This window comes from Anabrus simplex, chromosome 2 (assembly GCF_040414725.1).
Source record: "Anabrus simplex isolate iqAnaSimp1 chromosome 2, ASM4041472v1, whole genome shotgun sequence".
Lineage (NCBI taxonomy): Eukaryota > Metazoa > Arthropoda > Insecta > Orthoptera > Tettigoniidae > Anabrus > Anabrus simplex.
In genome coordinates, this window is record NC_090266.1 from 675,497,961 (window position 1) to 675,521,732 (window position 23,772).

Here is a 23,772-nt window from a genome sequence, read left to right on the forward strand (position 1 = left end):
AAAGAAGAAGAAAGAAGGGATCCGTCACTTCGAAAAATGAAGTAACGGACGAAGAAAGGCAAGGGCCACGAAGGACGTGAAAATGAAAGGCTCCCTAGGCCTTGAATGCTCTAATACCGTCGGGGTCGGAAAATAACAAGAGTTGACCAAGGGAGGTCGAAAAGGACAGACGAAAGTGAGGAGCCTGGCACAAGTGGAAGCAATGCCAAGACTCAGCTAAGGGCCCCGTGGTCGCCAACCCACGCTCCCAAGTTGAGGGCCCCTTGGGCCCCTTTTAGTCGCATCTTACGACAGGCAGGGGATACCGCGGGTGTATTCTACATGTGCGTCCCCCACCCGCAAGGGGGTGGCATTATTAAAACGTTAATAGTAGTAAAGTATTAAATTATTATTATTATTATTATTATTATTATGGTGCTAAATAATTTCTACTGTGGTTAAAAGAATAAAAAAATCCTTCTTGCAAAATTACTGCCATAAAGTAAATTCATACTCTAAGTAAGTTGCAGGATGTACCACAGTTTTCTCACTTTTTTTTTTTTTTTTTTTTTTAAATTAGTGTGTTCACTTGGATTTCTTTAGTGTAAGACCATCCAACTGCATGTTCCCCTCTTATTCCATTTCTCAGTAACTTAAAACATACCAAGAGCCTAGTATTATTTTTTAATTTGAATATACAGTAAATGTCATGAATCTTTCAAGAAAATATGCAATTTTACAAGAAATGAGACAATATATAACATCTCGAGCATCTGGGAACCAATGTTGCCAAGCAGACACTAACCGAGGAGGATACTTGACTCTTCTAATGGACGGAGTGAGATCTGGAATGGGTACAAAGTTGTACACTTACAGGAGATGTCCAATATATGCACAAACATTCTGATTGTTAAATAATCATTAGAGTTAATAAGCAACAGTTCAAGAGTTGTAACATTCTTTGAACTGATGATTATGATGATGATGATGATGATGATGATGATGATGATGATGATGGTGGTGGTGATGAACCCGTAAACATCCTTTGACTGATAATATTCTTATGATATGCTTGAGTTGCCAGAATATTGGTCTGAAAAGGATTCCAAACATACAAGTGTCCCGTACAAGTACTGTAATTAAAGTTTCAAACAAGACACAGCAAAGCCCAATAGCAAAAGGTGTGTTACCTGAGTTATGGTAGACAAGAATGTGAGTCAGAAAATTTCCACCTTTAACAGAAATTAGTTCTACTGTAACGACCTTAAAGGAGAGCAGATTACACACTAAAAACTTCTTCCTTCACAGTCCTTAGACAGTATTATTTGACTTCTTTTACTACTAAATGAGTTTAAATTTATCCTATTCAATATACCATTGCCAGTGCTATCCATCTTGTCTCATTCATTTACCCTATCAGCAGAGTTTCACTGCTGGCAGGGCTCACTTACAACTTTATCTCCATACTCCAATGCTCTTCGCTGAACGGATGAGGATAACCTCCCAGGAAGTACAGCTACGAACCTATGGCAGTACTACATTCACTCCCTTAGGACTTCATCACTGAATTTCTCCTACATTCCTCTTCTGCAGACCATACTTGGGTTACTTTCTTTTACATATACTATTTCAATAATGTAGACCAAACAGGTGACAATCTAGACACTGATAAAAGTAAACAGATATACAACAAAATTTCTTTGTGAGAATTATTCCTGGGAAAGAAATGAACACAACAATCCAGATCTAGATAGATTCATTTAATGGCAGCATTCCATGATATTAAGCAGGCACACTAAATGCAAGTAAATAACTTTCAACTAATGGAACCAAAAATTTAGGAAAAATTCTACTTCCAAGTATCGATAATTTTAAGTACAAAAGACTTACACATCAGACTTGTCTTCTTTGTTGCTGGTATTATCAGAACCATCTTTTTTCTTCTTGGCCTTTTTCTCTTTCCGTTTCTCCCTTCGACTTCGTAAGAACCCTAAAAGGAAAGAAAAATCTACCTTAAAGTCAATTAAAACTTCTACGCCACTAATACAATATTAGTGAATCACATTAATCAATAACAGCTACATATTATATCTGTTAACTAGCAGTTCCCAGCAGCTTCGCTCGTGTGGATTTTGTAATTTGATAAATGTAATTGTTCCTCGTTACTGTACTAAGACATTATCTGAAAAGTCCTAAAGTATAAAAACTCACTGAAAAATTGAGTTTCATTTACTCCAGAAACTCTTTGAAAACTTGAAAACCACGATTGTGGTATTGATTTTGCAGCTAAAATGACTATGCGACATAGAAATGTACATGTCAGAAACAATCTTCTCTCAAGACGGGAAAAGAAAAGTTTCTTTATTTTCTAAAGGAGATTCCAAATACGTATTTTCATGTCTGTAATATCTTCAGTTTAAAAAAGTATAAGTATCCCCATAAAAAGAATTCAACCCCTTTACCAATCCTTCCCCCACCCCCACCTAATTTGATTTTCCAAAAACAAAAAATACATGTTTCTTTACTTTTAAAGGAGATTCCAAATACAAATATTCACGTCTTTCAGGCTTTGTGATACAAATATCCTCATAAAAAATAAGTCAACTCTTTTCACCCCCGTTAAGTGCCTTTTCCAAAAACAAAACAAAAAAAATTCCTGTATTTTTAAAGGACTCTCCAAATACCAAGTTTCATGTCTGTAACATGTTCAGTTTCTGACATATACTGTAAATATACCAGTACTCATCTTAAAAATTAACAGGATTTTTCAATTCTTTTCAGCCTCTTAAGTGGGTTTTCTGAAAGAAAAAAAAAAAAAAAAAAAAAAACAAACCTATTTCCTATTTCTAAAGGAGATTCCAAATACCAGTTTCACATCTCTAATATCTTCAAATTTTGAGATATAAGTATCCTCATAAAAGAAATTAAACTTCTTGTTCTCTTCTTTCCACCCCTACCCCCTCCTCACGTGGATTTTCCAAAAACAAAAGAATACATGTTTCTTTACTTTTACAGGAGATTCCAAGTACCAATTTTCACGTCTGTAACATGTTAAGTTCTGAGATATACGGTTGATATAGTCTTTTTAAAAATTCACCTCACTTGTCACTCCTGTCTCCCCTTCCCACATTAACTGGATTTTCCAAAACAAAAAAGTATGTGTTTGTTTATTTTTAAAGAAGAATCCAAATACCAATTTTCATGCCTGTAACATCTTCAATTTTTGAGATATAAGTATCCCCATAAAAGATATTCAACCCCTTTTCACCTTTTTTCCACCCCCCTTAACGGGATTTTCCAAAAACAAAAAATACATGTTTCTTTATTTTTAAAGGAGAGTCCAAATACCAATTTTTATGTCTGTAAACTTTAACGTTTTTTGAGATATAGATATACTCATTTAAACAATCCACCCCCTTTTTTACCCCCTTAGCAGTGGAATATCCAAAAATCCTCCCTTAACAAGCACCTACACTCTAACATAAATTTATCCCCAAAATTGAATTTTTTTATGTCCAGTAGTTTTGGCTCAGTGATGATGAATCAGTCAGTCAGGACATGTTATTTTAACAGAACAAAGATGTTATAACTGTTTTGTGCTAAAAGTGGTTTAGGCAGAACACCACCAATAAATCAGTGATTTCTTAAAACTTCAAGGATGAAATTTAATAGTTTCAGTAGGCTATATTATAATAATAATAATAATAATAATAATAATAATAATAATAATAATAATAATAATTGGGGTGGATATTGTGAAATGTCATTTCTCCCTTTGAATTAGGACTAGTTGCTTTACGATGCACCGACACAGATAAGTCTTATGACAATGATGGGATAAGAAAGGCCTAGGAATGGGAAGGAAGCGGCAGTGGCCTTAAGGTACAGCCCCAGCATTTGCCTGGTGTGAAAATGGGAAACCACAGAAAACCATCTTCAAGGCTGCCGACGGTGGGGTTCGAACCCACTATGTTCCGGATGCAAGCTCACAGCTGCACGCCCCTAACCGCATGGCCAACTCGCCCGGTCTTTGGATTAGGACAGTGGTGGCCAGGAATGTCGCACCTGTGCAGCAGTGTTATGCAGTGCGACGAGTTGGCCTCATGCTTGCACATTACGTTACCACCCCTCCGGAACCGCTCCTCCCAGCATGACCGACTCGACTAGCCATTCAGGAGGGGAATACTACTCTCCCTCCCCACTGATTAACAACAGTACGAACCTCAGCCATCTAGTCGTATCAGTCATCCTTTCCGAGTCCGAGAATTTCACACCGCACATTATTTTATTATTATTTTATTTTATTGTAGTTTATACAACATATACAATAAACAAGTACAAATCCATACGATATGTCCTTATTTGAGTAAACCTGTGACAATACATTCTATTTAAGAAGATATCACATACAAAATGCTATTGTATCTTATTACTGCACTGTCGCTATTTTCAGCACTATATTGTAACTAGCTCTTAATGCTAGGATATCACGATCATTTTCCTGAAAGTAGGAGAGGAGGACACCATTGAACAAAATGCAGTTGTGAGTCAAAGAAGACTGGATCTTAAAATATGTTTTCAGATCCCTAAGCCTTGCTTCCCGTTCTTCGCTTATTAATGTGTTATTCTTCTTTGTGTACAGCATCATAGTGATGCTTGACAGTAAATTTTTGGTGTCAACCGATAGTCCGATGGCATAATAAGCATTCAGAATTGTCTCCGTCGGGCGTGAAAGAGAACTGTAATTCCTACTCTGTTTTAAAGGACTGTAAATTTTTGACACTTCACTTTTTTTTTCATGTGCTTTCCATAATGCAATGCATTTACTTCCAACCACTATCCTGAACCATGTATGCTACGTTCCCTAGCCATCAAACTCATAGAATACACCTGGCCAACTCTACAATCAGTGCTCCCCACCACATTACGTCTCTCTCTCCCCAAGAGCGGACATGCCTACCAAGCTCTTCACACGTGCAAAGTCAGAGTGCAGTAACTGTACACACTGAACTGTGCAGTGTTTGGGCACTGCTGGTTTAGGATGTTGCTCAGTAGTACAGAAATTTGTTGAGTGATATGTCAAACAACACATTTTTATTTTGCATTCCTTTGCATTTTTTGTTAACTTCTGATGATCAGTCATTATTTCAACTTTCACAAAGATTTTAGATCAATATATAGCATTTTTAAGACATTTTAGATCATTTTATAATGATTCTTTTAAAATTTATAGATGTATTCTTTATTGTCAGACAGATAAAAGTCCACAAGTGACAATATAAATTTTCTAAATTTTTACATACGGTTAAATTTGCTAAATGTCTTTTCACAACCAAGCAAACTGACCAGCGGTTGTTGCTCACTAAGAAAGGGTAAAGAAAGGATTTATCCCTGTGAGTCTTGTGCTTCCAAGGTAATTGCAGGAACAATACAGAACTACGATGATTAGAACAAAATATTTCCTGATGTGTCTCGAGCACAAGGAATGCACCAGCCTTTGTACATACCTCTACAGCCAGTTATTCATCCCTGCATACTTCAACATCAAAGACAAATAGAAACGAGAAGGGATTGGAAACAACAGTTATGTAACTTTCCGCTTAGGTACAGTTCTGCGCAAGAAAAATGCCAAAAGTGAAACCACCTCAAAGTGTATTTTAAATCAGCTAGTGAATGAGTTTGCTAGTTGTTTTACGTCACACTGACACAGATAGGTCTTATGACGAAGATGGGACAGGAAAGGGCTAGGAGTGGGAAGGAAGCGGCCGTGGCCTTAATTAAGGTACAGCCCCAGCATTTGCCTGGTGTGAAAATGGGAAACCACGGAAAACCAACTTCAGGGCTGCCGACAGTGGGGTTTGAATCTACTATCTCCCGAATACTGGATACTGGCCGCACTGAAGCGACTGCAGCTATCGAGCTCGGTGAATGAGTTTGGATAAGACATGTTTACAACAAATGGGCATGTTTCATTTTGTAAATTGTGCAGTGTTAAAGTGAGTGCGGAAAGGAAATTATTTTATAGCAGCACATCAAATGAGAAAAACATCTGAAATCTGTAACGGGTGCAGGGAACAACAAGTTTTCCCTGGTTCTTCGGGGGCAAAGTTCTAGCACTGCATCCAGCAAAGCATTTTGTCCATATTTACATACTTTTCCAAGTAAATTAGGAGATAATTATTTCTGTAAAAACAAGAGCTCTGCAGTGAATAGAACAGGGATATATTACTTGTGAAATCATTGTTATACAGTCGCCAGAACTCAGTTTGGTGACGTATTTTTTTGGTAATTTTTTATGAATTTTATAGCATTTTTCCAGAAATTTAATGACATTTTATTGATTATTTTCAGTGACTTTTAAGGTCAACAACATGCACCCAACAATTAACAATAATAATAATAATAATAATAATAATAATAATAATAATAATAATAATAAATAATAAATAATAAATTGGGAAACAGAAAAGATCCCAGAGGATTGGAAAGTGGCTCTAATACACCCATTACACAAGAAGGGTAACAAGCAGGATGTCAACAACTACAGAGGTATATCTCTCTTGCCAGTTGCTTACAAGATATTCTCAACAATACTACTAAATAGAGTAAAATCGACACTGGACAGTCACTTGGGTGAATATCAAGGTGGATTTAGGGAAGGAAGATCTTGCTCCGAACAGATTTTCAACCTGAAATCTATAATTCGACACAGATTAATAAACTCCAAAGACATAGTGGTAACATTTATTGATTTTAAAAAAGCCTTTGAGTCTGTTGATAGGGAAACCCTAGATAAAGTAATCCGTGAATTTGGAGTTAAAACTAAATTGGCAAACCTAATTCGTGAAACACTTACAGACACTATCTCGAGAGTAAAATTTATGGGTGAAGTATCTCGACCTTTCAAAATAAATACAGGTGTCAGGCAGGGCGATGGTCTATCTCCACTCCTTTTCAATTGTGTCATGGAGAAAATTGTAAGAATTTGGAATGTAAAACTGAAAGAATCTAAAATATTGCCACTCATGCTGGGGAAGAAGAACAAAGGTGTTGCAATAAATTGCCTAGCATTTGCAGATGACTTTGCCATACTTTCAGAAAGCCTTACAGATGCAGCAATGCAAGTCAATCTCCTTGAAAAGACAGCCAACATGACAGGCTTGAGAATCTCTGCCGAGAAAACAAAATTTTTGACTAATATAAAAAGTGCCCCTAAGTTTTTAGCAACGGATATTGGTCGAATAGAAAAGGTAAAGAAATTAAAATATTTGGGTGAGACAATTCAAGAAAATGGTTTAGAAAAATCTGCTATAGAGGAGAGGATACAAAAGATGGAAAGAGCGTACGGTATAACTAAGAATACTTACAACAAAAAGTGCTTATCAAGAAAACTTAAAATAAAGCACTACAACACAGTAGTGAAACCAGAATGCCTTTATGCCAGCGAATGTCTAGCACTGAACTACAAGCTTGATAAATTAGAAATATTAGAAAGAAGAATTATAAGGAAAATATTAGGTCCTCCAAGAATTGCAGAGTTTTGGAAATTAAGAAGTAACAATGAAATTTACCAGAACGTAGAAAACATATCAGAAACAATAAGAAAAAGGAGATTGCTATTTCTTGGACACATTTACAGAATGGATGACAATAGACTAACTAAACGAATCTTCAAGTACCTTTGGGAAAAGAAATCAACCACCACCTGGATTCAAGAAGTCAAGAAAGACCTGGAAAGGAACAACATACGAGAAGAAGAATTATTGGAAAGAAAGAGTTTTAGGAAGAAAGTCTTACAAATGGAAGGATTCCAAGGGAGGAAGGAAAAGAAAACAGGCACAAAGTGGACTGAAGACAGGAAAAAGAAACACAGTGAAACAATGAAAGAATACTGGAAGAAAAGGAAAGAACAACTAAGGAGGAACAATTGAAATTGTAACGTGGTCCTTAGAAGGCCGGAACGCAAGAATAATAATAATAATAATAATAATAATAATAATAATAATAATAATAATAATAATAATAATAATAATAATAATAATAATAATAATTCTGAAAATCTATAAAGAACTGTTAGGACTATGAACCCTACATAAATATTATGAAATATTGTACAATGAACAGTACAAAATTTGGCAGCTAGCTAAATTTTAAGAGTATGCCACACTACAGACCCACCAATCAGGGTAAACAAGCATACATATTATCTGGCTTGTAGACATCACTGAGATCCGATTTCTAGATGGACATGTAGCACATAATCAAGAAATAGCACAGGAAATTGTTCTAGAAGGTAGAGGAGCAACTATCTTTCCGATAAACCCATTAATAACATAACTCAGCGATACAGTTGGTCCGTTATTGGACATTGGTATTATAAATTTACTCATTCAGGACAAATATTTCAGGTCATAGGATGAGGCACACAACAATACACCACGCACCACATGCTGCAACGAGAAGTTAACTTCATGGACACTACAATGAATTGTGAATTTATACCAGCCACAAATTAAGAATGTGTCAGTTTCAACCATATCTTCATGTGCTGTCCTGACTATGTCCAACAGCATTTCAACACAATTTATTTTTTTAAATTTTTTTGCGTCGCACCGACAGAGATAGGTCTTATGGTTATGCAGCACAATTTTAACAAGTACTACGGGAACATTTTATTTTGATGTGAAACACCAACTAGCAGTTCTGCGTCAGCTGGTGGTTATTTACAGTGGCATCCAGTGGCTTGCATACTGCTAACACCACTCAAGTAGATTTGGTGATTGATGATCTGACTACAGAATCAACATTTACCAGTTCCCGTTTTGCAATTGAAATTGTAATGATTAGCAGTGATGGAACTAACAATTCTATGAATATCAATACAAGAAAGAGTCTGGATGAATGAGCATACTCCAGATGCTAAGAATTTAGAGCCGAATTTATTATTCAGATTTTACACGTAATTAACATTAAAATCTGGGATGAACTGTGTGTCTGTACATTAGTTTTCATGTCAATTGTGTGTTTTTAAATTTGTTTAGTTATTAGATGTATTACTAATGATATTAATGGGGAACAGTTTTTGTAATTCCCTTTTTTAGTTTCATTTCTCTGTATAGCTGCCTCTGTGGATCAGCGGTAGAGTGTCGGCCTCTGGATCCCAAGATAGCGGGTTCAAACCCGGCAGAGGTAGTCGGATTTTTGAAGGGCGGAAAAAAGTCCATTCGACACTCCATGTCGTAAGATGTCGGCATGTAAAAGATCTCTGGTGACACATTTGGTGTTTACCTGACAAAATTCATTAAATCTCAGCCATAGACGCCCAAGAGAGTTCCGGTTTACTCGGTCTGCCATCTAGTGGGGGTCTAGAGTAAAACGGAACGTCGAAATTGACGAGCAGGCAGCCAGATGGTGTCAAATTGAAATGTCTGCACACGGTAGCTGAGGCCATACGATTATTATTATTATTATTATTATTATTATTATTATTATTATTATTTCTCTGTATAGCAGTATGTACAATAGCATTTGGTACATTAATAGCTTAGGTAAGAAGATAAGCATAGAGAGAAAACATATTTCTTTTTTAGTTTTATTATCACCTACTTGCGCTTAATTAGACATAATATTTCATAGTTTAATGCACACAACATTTTCGTTCCTCGTTACATTAAGCATTACATGAATGGCTTCATCTACCGTAGACAGATAAAGATGACTGCTGTATTTTAGAAGAAGTATGTTGATTTATCAATGGGTTAACCATTGGAGTAATAGCTCAACCAGGAAAACGGATGGATAGTGCCAGATACTGTATTGTAAGCTGAGGTTCAAATCCCAGTCTCTGCATTTAAAAAAAAAAATTTTTTTTGGTAGTGTTCTACATTATTGTGTTTGGCATTACTAGCCATTGCACGATGCCATGGAGGAGTTGGTTAACTTACCCCGAATGGAATAAAAATAGCTCATCACAGTGAGTTGACGACTGCATACGATCTTAAAAGTCAATACGGACCTTAAAAGACCATTAAAAATGGTCAATAAATGAATTCTTAACTATTGCTGATGATATTTTTACAGTAGCCAGAACATATATTTTCAAATGGAATCCAAAGCAGCCCGTGAGCTGGCCTAGTACGTCGTATAAAGGTCTTCTGTTTCAATTATTATCGCTTGAAGTCTACGAGGAACGGACGCCATGAGATCAGCAATACATTGCTGGCTCTCGGCACCCTCCTCCAAAATATCAAAGGCTAGATTCCAAAGGTCATCTTAGTAACTTTGGGTAGGGTCAAACTAGTTCTTCATGGCGTGTTTTGTCTCAACCCACAAGTTTCCGAATGGGCCGAGATCTGCAAGGAAGTCATTCTATAAGATTGATTTTGTTCTGTTTGGCAAACCGTCAACTAGTTGATATTTAAAACATGCACTATGAAATGGACAGGGTATAATTTAACTTTAAAAAAAATTAGTCCTGCTTGGAATTCGAATATGGATATACAGAACAGCAAGCAAGAATCTTATCCACAAAACCATGTGTGACGCCAAGTGATTGTAGGTCGCTGTGATGAAGCGTACCTCGCTGATTTAATGAACTAACAATATTCGCAAGCGTTTATGAATGGATTTTAATCCAATATCAAAACAGATATATTAATACATATCTCACCACCAACAGTCCATCCTTGAGTGAGGTACAGCATTTGTAGAGGAGGGTAAAATGACTGCATCCAGGGCAAGTGAACGCTATGAGGTTCCTGACAGGACAGCTAGAAGTGGACTCAGCAGTATCACGAAACAGGAAACTGCCATAGACACCTCAGTAGTGTATTGTGGCATGTTTCAACACCAGCCCAGGATAATGAGCTGGTGAATACATCACATCAGAATCCACTTTTGAATGCAGTGCAAATAAAGCACAATATTGGGTTTCCTGGATCCGTGGATACTGTTTAGTGAATATTGTGTTCCACTGCTGGCTTGTAGAGTAGAAGCGCTGCCATTCAGCCAAAGCTCTCCGATGAATATCAGCTCTACCGCCTAGCTTTTGCGGAGGAAATTATTGATCGTGACTGGGAAAAATGTATTTTCTTGGATGAATCTTCGTTCTCCTCTGCAATTGACAGTCCGATACAAGTATATAGAACATCAGATACTCAATACGAGCCCCAGTACATCAAGGAGTCTTCCCATAGTGATCACATGTCTTTACCAGCATCAGAGTGGATGTCCTCCCATGGACTTTGAATACGTCAGAGGATACAAGGTCGGCTAGATGCAGCCTGATGCATTCATATTATGAGTGATATTATGGTCCTATCAGTGTGACAACTGTATCCCGAGGGAATAATTCACCTTCAACAGGACACATCTCCCATGCACACATTAGCAATGGTCCAGAGATAGCTAGCCAAACAGGACGAAATCAATCTTATAGAGCAGCTCTTTGCACCCTGGATCTCAGCCCAATTGTAAACGTATGGGCTGAGACAAAGAATGTCATGAGGGAGAATTAGACTGACTCTGCCCAAACATCCCAACATGACCTTTGGGATCTAGCCCTTGATGCTTCAGAGGAGGTTGCAGAGAACGAGAAGTATATTGCTCATCTCATGGCTTTTGTTCCACACGGACTTACAAGCAGTAATCAAAGTCAAAGGCCATTATACAAATAACTAGAGGAGCTCGCAGGTTGGTTCAGATTCCACGTAAAAATATATGTACCAGCTGCTGAAAATATAGTCAGTAGGCGTAATTCACTTCAGTGAGTCTTATTCCACTAGGTGTCAGTTGCCCACCTCCCCATCTGCATCGTGCATTGGCTAGTAGTGACGAACATAACATTTAGACACATGCACACAAAAAGAAAGGTAGCGACTAGGATTTGAACCTCAACTGTCAACTAGAGTATCCAACACTATCCAACTGATTTACAGGCAGAGCTATTCATTCACCGGCCAGCCCACACATAAATAGATACATCTATCGGAAAACAGCAATCCTTGTTACCTGTCTATTTGCCTTCTATCATATAAATGAAAGATGAGGCCATTTACGTTATGTTTAATGTAGCAATGAACCAACACATGTGCATTAAACAATAAAATAATGTGTCTAATTAAGTGCAAAGAAGTAATAACTAAAATAAATATTTCTTCTCTCTATGCTTACCATCTCACCTATTCTATTAATGGACCAAATACTATCATATGTACTGTGATAGCACGTATTAAAAGAAAACACACACACCCTTGCTGTATTTATTACAAAGTAGCAGTTAGAGAGTAGTAGTAGTAGTAGTAGTAGTAGTAGTAGTAGTAGTAGTAGTAGTAGTAGTAGTAGTAGTAGTAGCAGCAGCATTTTATTTGTGTATCAACATGGTAATATTGGAAGCTGGAAGGTCTCCACATTTATTCTGTACATGTAGTAAGGAAATAGAGAGCTATTTCCAGCATCGAAAATATATCACGGGAAACTCCTGGCGATTCACTGAGAAGAAGCCAACGGATCACCAAGTCTTCAGCCAGAGAATCTGGTGTGTACAGACCCCATATTAAGCTATAATTCAGGGTGTGGTGATGAGACGGCCATGTTGGAATCAATGTGCAGCAAATCCTTCAAGCCTGATTGGATAGACACTAGCCCAGAGGATGACTCCACGGCGAGACAAGTGCGGGGGAAGTGTAAGTCTATATAAATATGTGACAGCGGCCTGTCACGTGTACAAATTCTACTAACTCTTGTTAGTGTGTACATTCTAATTATTCGTGTGCTGTTTCTTATTATTGTGCTAGAACAACGTGGCTCTTACAAATTCGTATTAGTGTGTTCTAATAGTTTAGTCTACAAATTGTTATACTAATTATTATTCAAGCATTCTGGTCTAGTACAAGTGTTACATGCTGATCTAGAAATTGGATCTCAATACTGTTTATAAGCCAGATACTATATGTTTTTCCATTTCCTTATAAGTACTGTACAGGTTTGCCCTCACTGGTGGGTCTGTAATATGGCTAGTGGCTTTACGTCACACTGACACAGGTAAGTCTTATGGCGGCGATGGGATAGGAAAGGCCTAGGAGTTGGAAGGCAGCAGCCATGGCCTTAACTAAGGTAGAGCCCCAGCATTTGCCTGATATGAAAATGGGAAACCACGGAAAACCATCTTCAGGGCTGACGACAATGGGATTCGAACCCACTATCTCCTGGATGCAAGCTCACAGCCGTGCGCCCCTAACCATACGGCCAACTCGCCCGGTCAATTTTAGCTAGTGGCCAAATTTTGTGCAGTTGATTTTATTCTGAGAGTATTTTAATTTTTACTGCAACCATATTTTGAACATCATCCATGCCCTTGTGTAGACTGAACAAGTGCAGGAGGATGATCTCGCATCTGACTTAACCTAAGACTATTTCAAAATTGATCGGCCAATTCTTTTTGGACAGCCAGCGTTGAAATTCATTTATGGACTGGTAAATCTACTGACACATGGAAGCCATGTTTAAGGACCTTCTAATACCACCAAGATGAGCTAGATCTGAATACGCTAACATAGGTTCATTTGAGCCACCCAGCCTGACATAGGTAGTAGTCATGCAATAATTATGGAAAATGAGCACTGAATAAACAGTTAACCAAGTAATTCTTGAAAAACAATAGCTAATGAACCAGTCTGTTACACTTAAAGAGGATTTACGAAACAAAGGGCTCAGGGTTAGTGCAAGTGCTTCGTAACATCCCAAAATACTGTTAAATTCCATTAAGTTGAACAAGGCCCTGAAAGGAACAAACAAACAAACACTTTTCTCTGAATTTCATTTCCAATTGAAAAAAAAAAAAAAAAAAAACCACTAGTTAAATAATCTAGTAACATGAAAAATCACCTAAAACATACAGACAACATTTTCTTAATAGAGTTAGTCGACATCCAGATCAGTCCTGAACTAACAGCCGAGATCCCACGTCTATGCTATAATTTTGTATGGCTGCTATGTAAGGGTTAGCATGAGACAGTCGGCTTCCAACCCAGTTGGTCCGGACTTGATTCCTGGTGTTATCAGGAGTTTTTATTCCGAGTTTTATAACTTAACTAGCATTTGTACCCATTCTTCATACAGGAATTTGCAGTCCTGACTTATGTATTTAATGTGAAGGTATCTCTCAGCCCTTTTCGTGAGTTCTTATATAGACTGACCTCACGGTCTATCTTCAAAAAATGTCTTCCCAGAACTGATCAGACAGTTGACAAAATAAATACCAGCTATTCATCTCACATGACTTCTAGTCATCTTCAGCTAATTCACATGCACACAGCCAGTGATATGGAATATACAATTGTAGAATCTCGCAGACAGAAGGAAATGTTTGAAGTTGCCATGTATCATTTTTGGTACAGAAATTTGAGATTCTCATGAATCAATCATGGGATCCAATTAATTTTGCCCTAGAAATAGGAAATTCCCTCTGATTCGTGCTTCCATTAGAGATCTAATTTGAGGTGCTGAAGGTCATCGATGAGAGGGTTATATGCTAAGGCATTTGGCTGCATTTCCCGTCATGGGGCATTAAGATATCTAACTTCAGTTGAGGTTGAGCTTAATTTTCCAAAAATTGCAAGTCTTGCTCTATCTCCTCTTAAGAGCTTGTAATCTTCAACAGCGGTATCTGATCTGTTGCACAATCTGTATTTCGTTTGCCGATATATAATTAATTTGTCATTTTGCTAACATCAAGAAATATTACTCAGTGGTTTGGTTTTCTCATCTAAATAAAGTAACCTTCCTACCAGTTTTATTGAATCAATCCAATGATGTTTCACTTAATTGGCATTATCTAATTCTATGAGAGCAGAACTTTGGCTTACAATCAGCATCACATACTGAATATCGAGCAGCATTCTTCTTAAGTCGGTCAGGACAAAAATTATTTAAAATGAAGGGGTGTTTCACATGTAGTCTACAAATTTTACATATAATCAATAGTGTAAGAGATAATGTAAAAACACTCTTCTGGTCTTCCTATTAAACCCCGGTCTATTCAGTGATTTTTAAATGATATGCATATCGAAACCTGCTCCTGGATCAGTAGATGGTGGAACAAACAAACAAGAAAGCTAAAAACTATGATACGAGTTAACCTAAAATGGATAAATATATCAAAATATGATGAAATAAATCACATTACCCCCTACAACTTTATAAGATTTAAGCCTTGTTTGACACAGTGGAACAAGAGCATCAAGTAACACAACTGAGAAGAAAAGTGTGTTCAAATCTTGCTCTGTATCATGTTAGAAGCAGCTTTCCACAGTTACCCACTTCATATCTGTATGAATACGAGGATGGAACTTATACAGAACATGGTAGCCTCCTTCCAATACTGATCCCAGTTGATTAAATTTTTAATTTTACTATGTTGCTTTACGTCACCCATACACAGCAGTTAATTAAAAATACCTATGACATTACAGACATGACAGGGTAATTGTATGATCTCTACACATACAAAATGTATGTGGGGCTGATGACCGTGACATCCTAGCCCCTTGCATGAAGCATCATCACTTGATAAAAAGATTGAAGGTGTTTGTTTATGAAAGATTTTAACTTCCAACCTCTTCACGGAAAGAAGAAAAATGAGTTGGAAAAAGGAAAAACGGAAGTGTTACGGGGTGTGATGACAATGAATAGTTTATTTTAAAAAATTTTAATACTTATTTCATTAATTTTAGTTTAATTCTGTAGATTTACTGGCATGTAAAAGAATACCTGCGGGTCTAAATAGTAGCACCTCGGCGTCTCTGAAAACCGTAAAATTAGTTAGTGGGATGTAAAGCCAGTAACATTACATTATAAAATTCATATTTACCATAATCTTAATTTTCAATTCTAAAATGATAGAAATAATCAGAAACTACTGCATAGATTAATAAGTCACATCGCATCTGAAAGTGTATATTAAAATATAGTTAAGTTTCCCTATTTGGATGATACTTGAATTACTAGATTGAATAAGAACTGTCTGTTAAGCCTTCAGCCCAGAGGATGGTTGTATTTTCTAACACCACCATCAAGTGTTATGCAGTTAAAGGGGAAACCATAAACATCTATGTCAGCACTATAATAAGGCACACATGGTATGATGAAGAGTAAGGTAGTTTGCCACTGCTTTATCCACTGGGCAAGAGAATTCCATTGAAGGACAACTGTCCCTATAGGTAGCACCTTTCATAACATCCAGACACACTACTCGTGCTCTGAATATCATTACTCACACCAACTATAACTCAGCAACTTTCAGACAGTCACATTCATACATGAGACTTTGGTGGAAGCTACATTTTGTTCTGGCCTATGCCAAGAGAGATGTAAAAATACTGCAACCATGGAGAAATAGCAACAGGCAGTTCAATATGCAGTGAAGAGGAAAAGTTGTGTGAAACAGGAAGTACAGTAGAGTCTCTATTAATCGAACTAATATGAACCAAGACTACCTTAGATAAGCAAAAACTTTGATAAAATGGATGGTTACTGAAGAACTGTGTTTTGATATTTAAAAAAATTACACATACTGTTCACTCATTAGACTAAACAGAATGAACAAATCAGGTTGATATGAACACTTACGTTTTCTTTTTTTGCCACTCATTTGACCAACAACCAACATTAGTGACTGCAGTACTGACAAATCAAGCCATAAAACAGCAACTGGATAGCAGTTGATGGCAAATGACTCGCGCCATGAAATAACGGAGTCACCGAATGCAAAATGCAGACTCATACCAATCAGAAGAGAGTGGTTAGACTCAAGCCATGGAGCAAATGAATTGTCTGGTGCTGATAGAAACGTGATTGTAATTTCAACAACAAAAAGCTCTTCAATTACCAAAGATTCTAACCAACACAGGGATGTCAGGAAGCTCAGTTCAGATCCAGTCTATCGAAATTCATAATGTACTGTTCAAAGTTAACCCAACAGTTACAGCAAATTAAATACAGATTTTCAACAATCTGGAGAGTTTTCAGCTAATTAAGGACAACTATGCAATAACTGACTCAAGAAACAGGAACAGAGGATAGTTTCCTTTACAACATTGTGGTTAGAAAAGCAATTTTGTAAGATTAAGCTATTCAGAATTGGATCAATTCATTGAATATGTTTGTGCTTTGGAATATAATGTTCCAGAGGGTTAATACAGATTAGGGTTACTACTGAGTGATTTGATATGTTCCATATACCTCAGCTTGTATATGTTTTGCCATAGAAACTAATAGTCAAAATACAATATTAGTTGATGCAGCCGACCACATTAATTGTTATAGTTGAAGGTTTACTCTTTCAGTCTAATAAGAGGATATCACCTTCAAATCACTTGACAATTCTGTTTCTTCCTCCTCTTTGACTCCCCTGATTATGTACATTTCTCTATTTCTCACTACCAGAAACTATCTTATTAAGATACTGATTTATATTTACAATTCTATCTTCTTCTTGAGCGATGCAGTCTATTCTGAATACCATTCACCTCTCACAAGCTTTCAAAACTTGAAACATTCTACAGAGTTTTAAATTTGGATTGAATGTTCAAAATTTCTCTCCACCTAACGAGATCTTCCTCCGCAACAGTTTGCCTGATTTAACCTCAATGCTGGTCCTTCATCTCTTCACTATTTGAAACCCTATACATCATTCTTCGAAAGTAATTTTCCAAAACCTGGCCTTTACCAACTTTTGTACTCCTCTAGCTCTTTAACAATATTCTCTTCATTTTCTTTTCTTCGGACCCTTGCTTCCTTCCAACAGGTTTCATGTTTGAAAGTCTCATGTGCTGTGATTTCTTTCTATAATATCTTACTAGCAGTTTTGACCACTCTCTTCCACCTGAATGAATTTATCATTGGCTTCCAAGGAGAAGGTATTAAGTCTAAAATGTGGAAAATGAGATATTAATGGTGCTAAGTCCAACAAATTATTCTCTACATACAGGGAAATTAAAGTATGTCCTATTTCTTACAGTTCCTTGTTGTTGCTATTTGTTTTACGTTGCACCGACACAGATAGGTCTTATGGCGATGATGGGACAGGAAATGCCTAGGAGTGGAAAGGAAGTGGCTGTGGCCTTAATTAAAGTACAGCCCCAGCATTTGCCTGGTGTGAAAATGGGAAACCGCAGAAAACCATCTTCAGGGCTGCCGACAGTGGGGATCTAACCCACTATCTCCCGGATGCAAGCTCACAGCTGCGCGACCCTAACCACATGGCTAACTCACCCGGTTTACAGTTCCTTAGCAATGAAACCTTCAGAAACATCTAAGTAGATTATACGCAAAATGCTGTCAGCAAAAAGCATTAAGTGCATTTAACACCTTTTGGCAGTACAATTTAATATGGATTTTTAAGTATATTCTGTACAGGCAGAATGAATTAAGTCTGTAACTGATTGTGTAGTATCAGGTGTTATCCACGTGGCAGCGATATGGGTTCGCCGGGCTGAGTGGCTCAGACGGTTCAGGTGCTGGCCTTCTGACCCCAACTTGTCAGGTGGTATTTGAAGGTGCTGAAATACGTCAGCCTCGTGTCGGTAGATTTACTGGCACGTAAAAGAACACCTGCGGGAATAAATTCTGGCACCTCGGTGCCTCCAAAAACCATAAAAGTAGTCCGCGGGACATAAAGCAAATAACATTATTAGTGATATGGGTTCCTGGTTTTAACACAATGTATGACATGGTTATTCTGATGTGAGCAGAAAAGTATGTCTGTACAATTTGACTGTGTACGAGTCTGGTGCACCGAATTCCGCATATTGCTTTGCATTGAACAAAATTAATGGCAAATGTGGGAGTTCTGAAATTGGAACTTCATTGTTCTCTTATCTGTCTTCTATCCCAGATTATGTTACTGAGGTTTCCTTGCTTTCAATTACCTGTGGGGATCAAAACAGGAACTGAAACCTCACAGCTCTCCTTTTGTACACAGTACAAAGTACACACCTCCAAGTGGTATGCAGATAATATTTTTGTTATTTTAGACCACAGCGTTAACTGATCCAACTTCTACACTCTCTAAATTGAATAAAACTGATTCGCATATCAAATTCACTATTGATTCAGAAGTAAACTCCACTTTAAATTATCTGGATTTTACTTTTATCAGACATTCAGAAAATTTATCATATAATATATATTGTAAATCCACATAGACCAGCACCTATATTCATAATGAATCTGTACACCCAATCTCACATAAGAAAGCAGCATGCTATAGCATGGTGCATCGTGCCTATGATATACCTCTATCCAAAATAGATTGAGACAAAGAGATAAAAACTATTTTGGAAATAGCCAATCTCAACAGCTATAATAACCATTTTATTAATAGTATCATTAACAAGATTAAGTTTTTCATATTAAGAACTCTTACCAGAGAAGCCAAATCTACTAAACAGTTTTCAACTTTAACTTTTAATAATAACAATATCTATTAGGTTACTAATATTTAAAGGAAATATAAATTGAAAATAGCCTACAAAACTAGCAATAATAATGCTGCCTTACTTTTTAATTCACATTCAGTCAATGCACAAAAAGAATTTTCCAAATCAGGAGTATACAAGTTGAAATGTGCAAACTGCTTAAGCACCTACATTGGTTAAACAAGTAAGAGCTTTTTTAATATGGTGCGCCAAACACGTTAATGCTATTAAGCACAATAGGTCCTCAGCGATGGCGCAGCATATAGTAGATTCAAAACACAAATTTTCGTATACTGAACAGGACTTGACCATCACAAAATTAGCAACCAAAGGCCCTATGTTGAATATTCTAGAAAACTATTTCATACATCTAGAGCAGTTCTCTAATCTGAATTACAATATAATGAACGCTCTGAGAAATCCAACTGTTCATTTGATGTTACCATCCCTATCAATGCAGAAGACTTATATAACATCAACAAAAGGTTCATGCCACAGGCAAGCTTAGTGCTACCCCCACTCTCCCTGCCAGCACTAGTCAACACACCTTCCCACCCCACTGCTGGAAGCTGGATAGGCAGCTCTGCTTTAACCTGAGCGCAGTTATCAAACAGAACGCCAACACAATTGACATGTAGGAGGATAACAAACAGGAGTGTCTCATACAAACTTATTCTCTATTCTCTTCCACTTGACAGTCATTGCTTAAACTTTTCCTTTTCTTTCATTTTGCAGTGTCCTTAGTAATCTGATCCTATTTGAGATGGTCAGGAGGATACTTTTGGACCTATTCATCGTAAATGCATCACACCCTCTTTTTAATCAGGAAACCCTGGATACATGTTATAGCCACATATCAGATATATTGTTTATAATCCAAAGCATCACCAGTCATTTTATCAATATCAATTCAAGAAGACAAATCAAGGTAGAGCTAAACAATGGATCCTCCATATCAACTTGGACATTAAATGTGATAAGGTGCCTTTATGAAAAACATTCATGTGGGACATTCAAATATGTTAACATATACAAAATTTGATAAAACTTTTAAAGCATTTTAAAGATCTGTGTATGTAGTATATTAACATGTTTTTATATTTTTAGATGTGTTTTTTCTAGGTTTTAAATGTTTTGTATACTTTTATTAACTTGCCGATTTTGAATTACATGGCTGAAGATGACCCTACACAAGGGTCGAAACCAGTTTCATACATATGTAATGGTGTAACTTTTAGTTATTCCATTTAATTTTTATTGAAAGGTGCAGATTCCTCTCCTATTCTCCTGAATACTGCATCAATACGGATCATATATGAAGTTTTCTTATGATCTTTCACGTATATGAAGGAGAATCCATGGGTTCTGCACTACTAGTACAGGCACTCTGATCAGTATACCTCAATCAGGGTTCTTGTAAAGGGAAGACCACCCACTTGCCCAAAGGAATTGCCAAAAGCATATAGACATCTATTGTCCATTAGCACAGAGGGGAAGAATTGAGCGCCATATATAAGGAAACCTCAGCAACTTAATCTGTGATAGAAAACAGGTAACAGAACAAGCAAGTTCCCATTTCAGAACTCCCATGTTTGCCATTAATTTTGTTCAACGCAAAGCAATATGCGGAATTCAGTGCAGCAGACTCAGTTACCTGTCAAGTACTTAGTACCATATCTGAAGTACTTATTTCACTACTGTTTACATGAAGAAAGTATACCAAATGAATGGATATTTGCTATTGTAGCCCCTGTGTGTGAAGGAAAGGGTGACAAACCTAAAGCCGAAAATTAACAGGCCAGTCAGTTTGACATACGATACATGTAAGGTTTGGGAAAGCATTATTTCCAGTAGGCGAGTTGGCCATGGGGTTAGGTTCGCGCAGCTGTGAGCTTGCATCTGGGAGATAGTGGGTTCAAACCCCACTGTCCGCAGCCTTGAAGATGGTTTTCCACAGTTTCCCATTTTCACAACAGGCAAATGCCGGGGCTGTACCTAAATTAAGGCCACAGCCCCTTCCTTCCCACTCCTAGGCCTTTCCTATCCCATCGTCGCCATAAGACCTTTCTGTATCGGTGCGCCGTAAAGAAAAGTTTTTTTTTTTTTTTTTTTTTACATTATTTCTTATTATAATAAACGTTTCCAAACTGGCTAACTGGTTCGATAGAAGGCAGTTCGGGTTTGGGAAAGGTTATTCCACTGGAGCTCAACTTGTAGGATTCCAGCAAGATATCCTAGATTCGGGAGGACTAATGGACTGTGTTGCAATTGACCTACCTAAGACATTTGACAGGGTAGATCACAGGAGACTACTGGCAAAAATGAGTGTAACTGGACCGGACAAAAGACTGACTGAATGGGTAGCTATATTTCTAGAAAATAGAACGCAGAGAATTAAAGTAGGTGAAGAATTATCTGACCCCATAATAATTAAATTAATCCACTGACTAGAATTCAAATAAAGAGACGATGAACAATGATTATGATTTTAAAATAATCAGTAGATTCGACCCGCAATGACCCACCTTTCCAGAAACTATCTTGAAACAATAGTATCTACTAACTACGGGGTTGCTTCCAAAGCACAATCCTGAATTTATGATGCTTGTTGTCTAAAAGGGTCCAAAATCCAGGTCAACGACCCCTCATAATGGTACTTATCGGTAGGAAAGTAGAACCATGGTATTTCACATGTAACGGTACTAATCATAAGTAACGTAGACTTACTGAGTTCCATACATTGTGGTTTTACTCACAGGTTATTTAAAACACACAGGTAACACACAGTGCCACTCAGAGGCAACGCAAATCCATGGTGTTCCTCACATAGGTGTACTAATCACAGGGATTCGTACTATCCCGTGGTGTTCCTCACATTGTGGGTACTAATCACAGGCAATGCAAACCTGCAGTGTCGCTCATATTGTCGTACTAATAACAGGCAACACCCAGACCCGTGGTGTTCCGCATATACTGGTACTAATCACGGGTACTGTAGAACCCATACTGATTCACCCTCTCTTGCTACTAATCACAAACCTATTGTGTACCTACCATACAGGTACTACATGCAACTAAAGGTGACCCATGGTGTTCCTCGTGTGATGGTACTAATTACAATTAGTCTCATGGTTCTAATTCGATCATCCCTTGGTCACCCCTTTTTAGTTGCCTCTAACGACAGCCAGGGTATACCGGGAGTGTATTCTTCGTCTGAATCCCTCCCACCCACAGGGAATTGTGTGTTTGGTCCGCAAGAGCTATTTTATTTTGCTCAAGTCTGCCGGCAAGCCGGTTAGGACCCCCCTATCCACCACCTGGGACACACCACATGGGAGTATCACCTCGCCCCTGCTACGCTAACGAAGTAGGTTCGTGGCATTCCAGAGATAGAAAGTTTATTTCATCCCATATCATGTGTAGCAAAACTGTAAGGTAGACAGTTGGTGTTGGTAGTACATGGATGTGCGAGTGTAGGGCAGAACAGAACTTGCAGATCGACACAAAGAATGGTTACATTTTCATTCCTTGGGACAATTTCACCATCACTGTGCATGGCATTATACGCTTGATCAGCTTTGAAATGGTGCAGCATGCCAAGTCTAACAATGCAATCCTTTTATTATTAAAGAAGAAAGTTATTACAAATCTAAAACTGAACTTTTTCTGATGATCTGTTAGTTGTTGTAGGACTCGTAATTGCCCCCTCCCCCAAGCGTTTAATGTCATACTAACTCAGACAGCTTTTTGGCAGGGAAGGAAGTAGTGATGGCCTTAACCCAGCACAGGCAGTGTGGTTACTACTAATGGAAGTAGGTGCAAGGCGAGATTTTCCCTCACTCATCGAAATAAGTTGAAAAAATCCTATAGAGTTTTAGATTTAATTGGTTATTTCAAATTTTCTGTACTTATTTTTATATGAATTATTGTAGCCGTACAATATTGTTGTTATAAATATAGGGTATTTTCTCTTTTCTAACTATATAATTAATAAACAAAAAACCACATAATTCGTAATATTGAAAAGCCACAAAATTACAATCGACCAACAAATAACTGGCACAAGACAGTCTGCAAAACACGTTTTGGAGTAACGATTTTTCTTTCCGAGGCAGAAGCTGCATTTTTTTATATTGCCATCCCCTTGTGGTACTTTGGAGGGCACAGCCACTGTAGAGTCACCGATGATCCTCCTTATCTGGCTGCAAAAGTGTAGGCAAGCATTCCATTGTTGCTCTCCTAGTAAGATTAGGCTTGCACAGTTCCATTGCTAACTTCTTCTGATAGAGTCCTGTTGGGCCAACATTTCCACAGTTAA

The 23,772-nt window shown here is 37.5% G+C and overlaps 1 protein-coding gene across 9 annotated transcripts in view; it reads right to left on the bottom strand.

The window, feature by feature from the left end:
* LOC136864355 (F-BAR domain only protein 2) overlaps positions 1-23,772 on the bottom strand; it is a 573,880-nt gene that overhangs the window by 196,959 nt on the left and 353,149 nt on the right. For all 9 annotated transcript variants that reach the window (XM_067141249.2, XM_067141248.2, XM_067141247.2 and 6 more), the window contains one exon: positions 1,870-1,969. In XM_067141249.2, the coding sequence (XP_066997350.1) occupies positions 1,870-1,969 (100 nt within the window). The remainder of the gene's footprint in view (positions 1-1,869; positions 1,970-23,772) is intronic.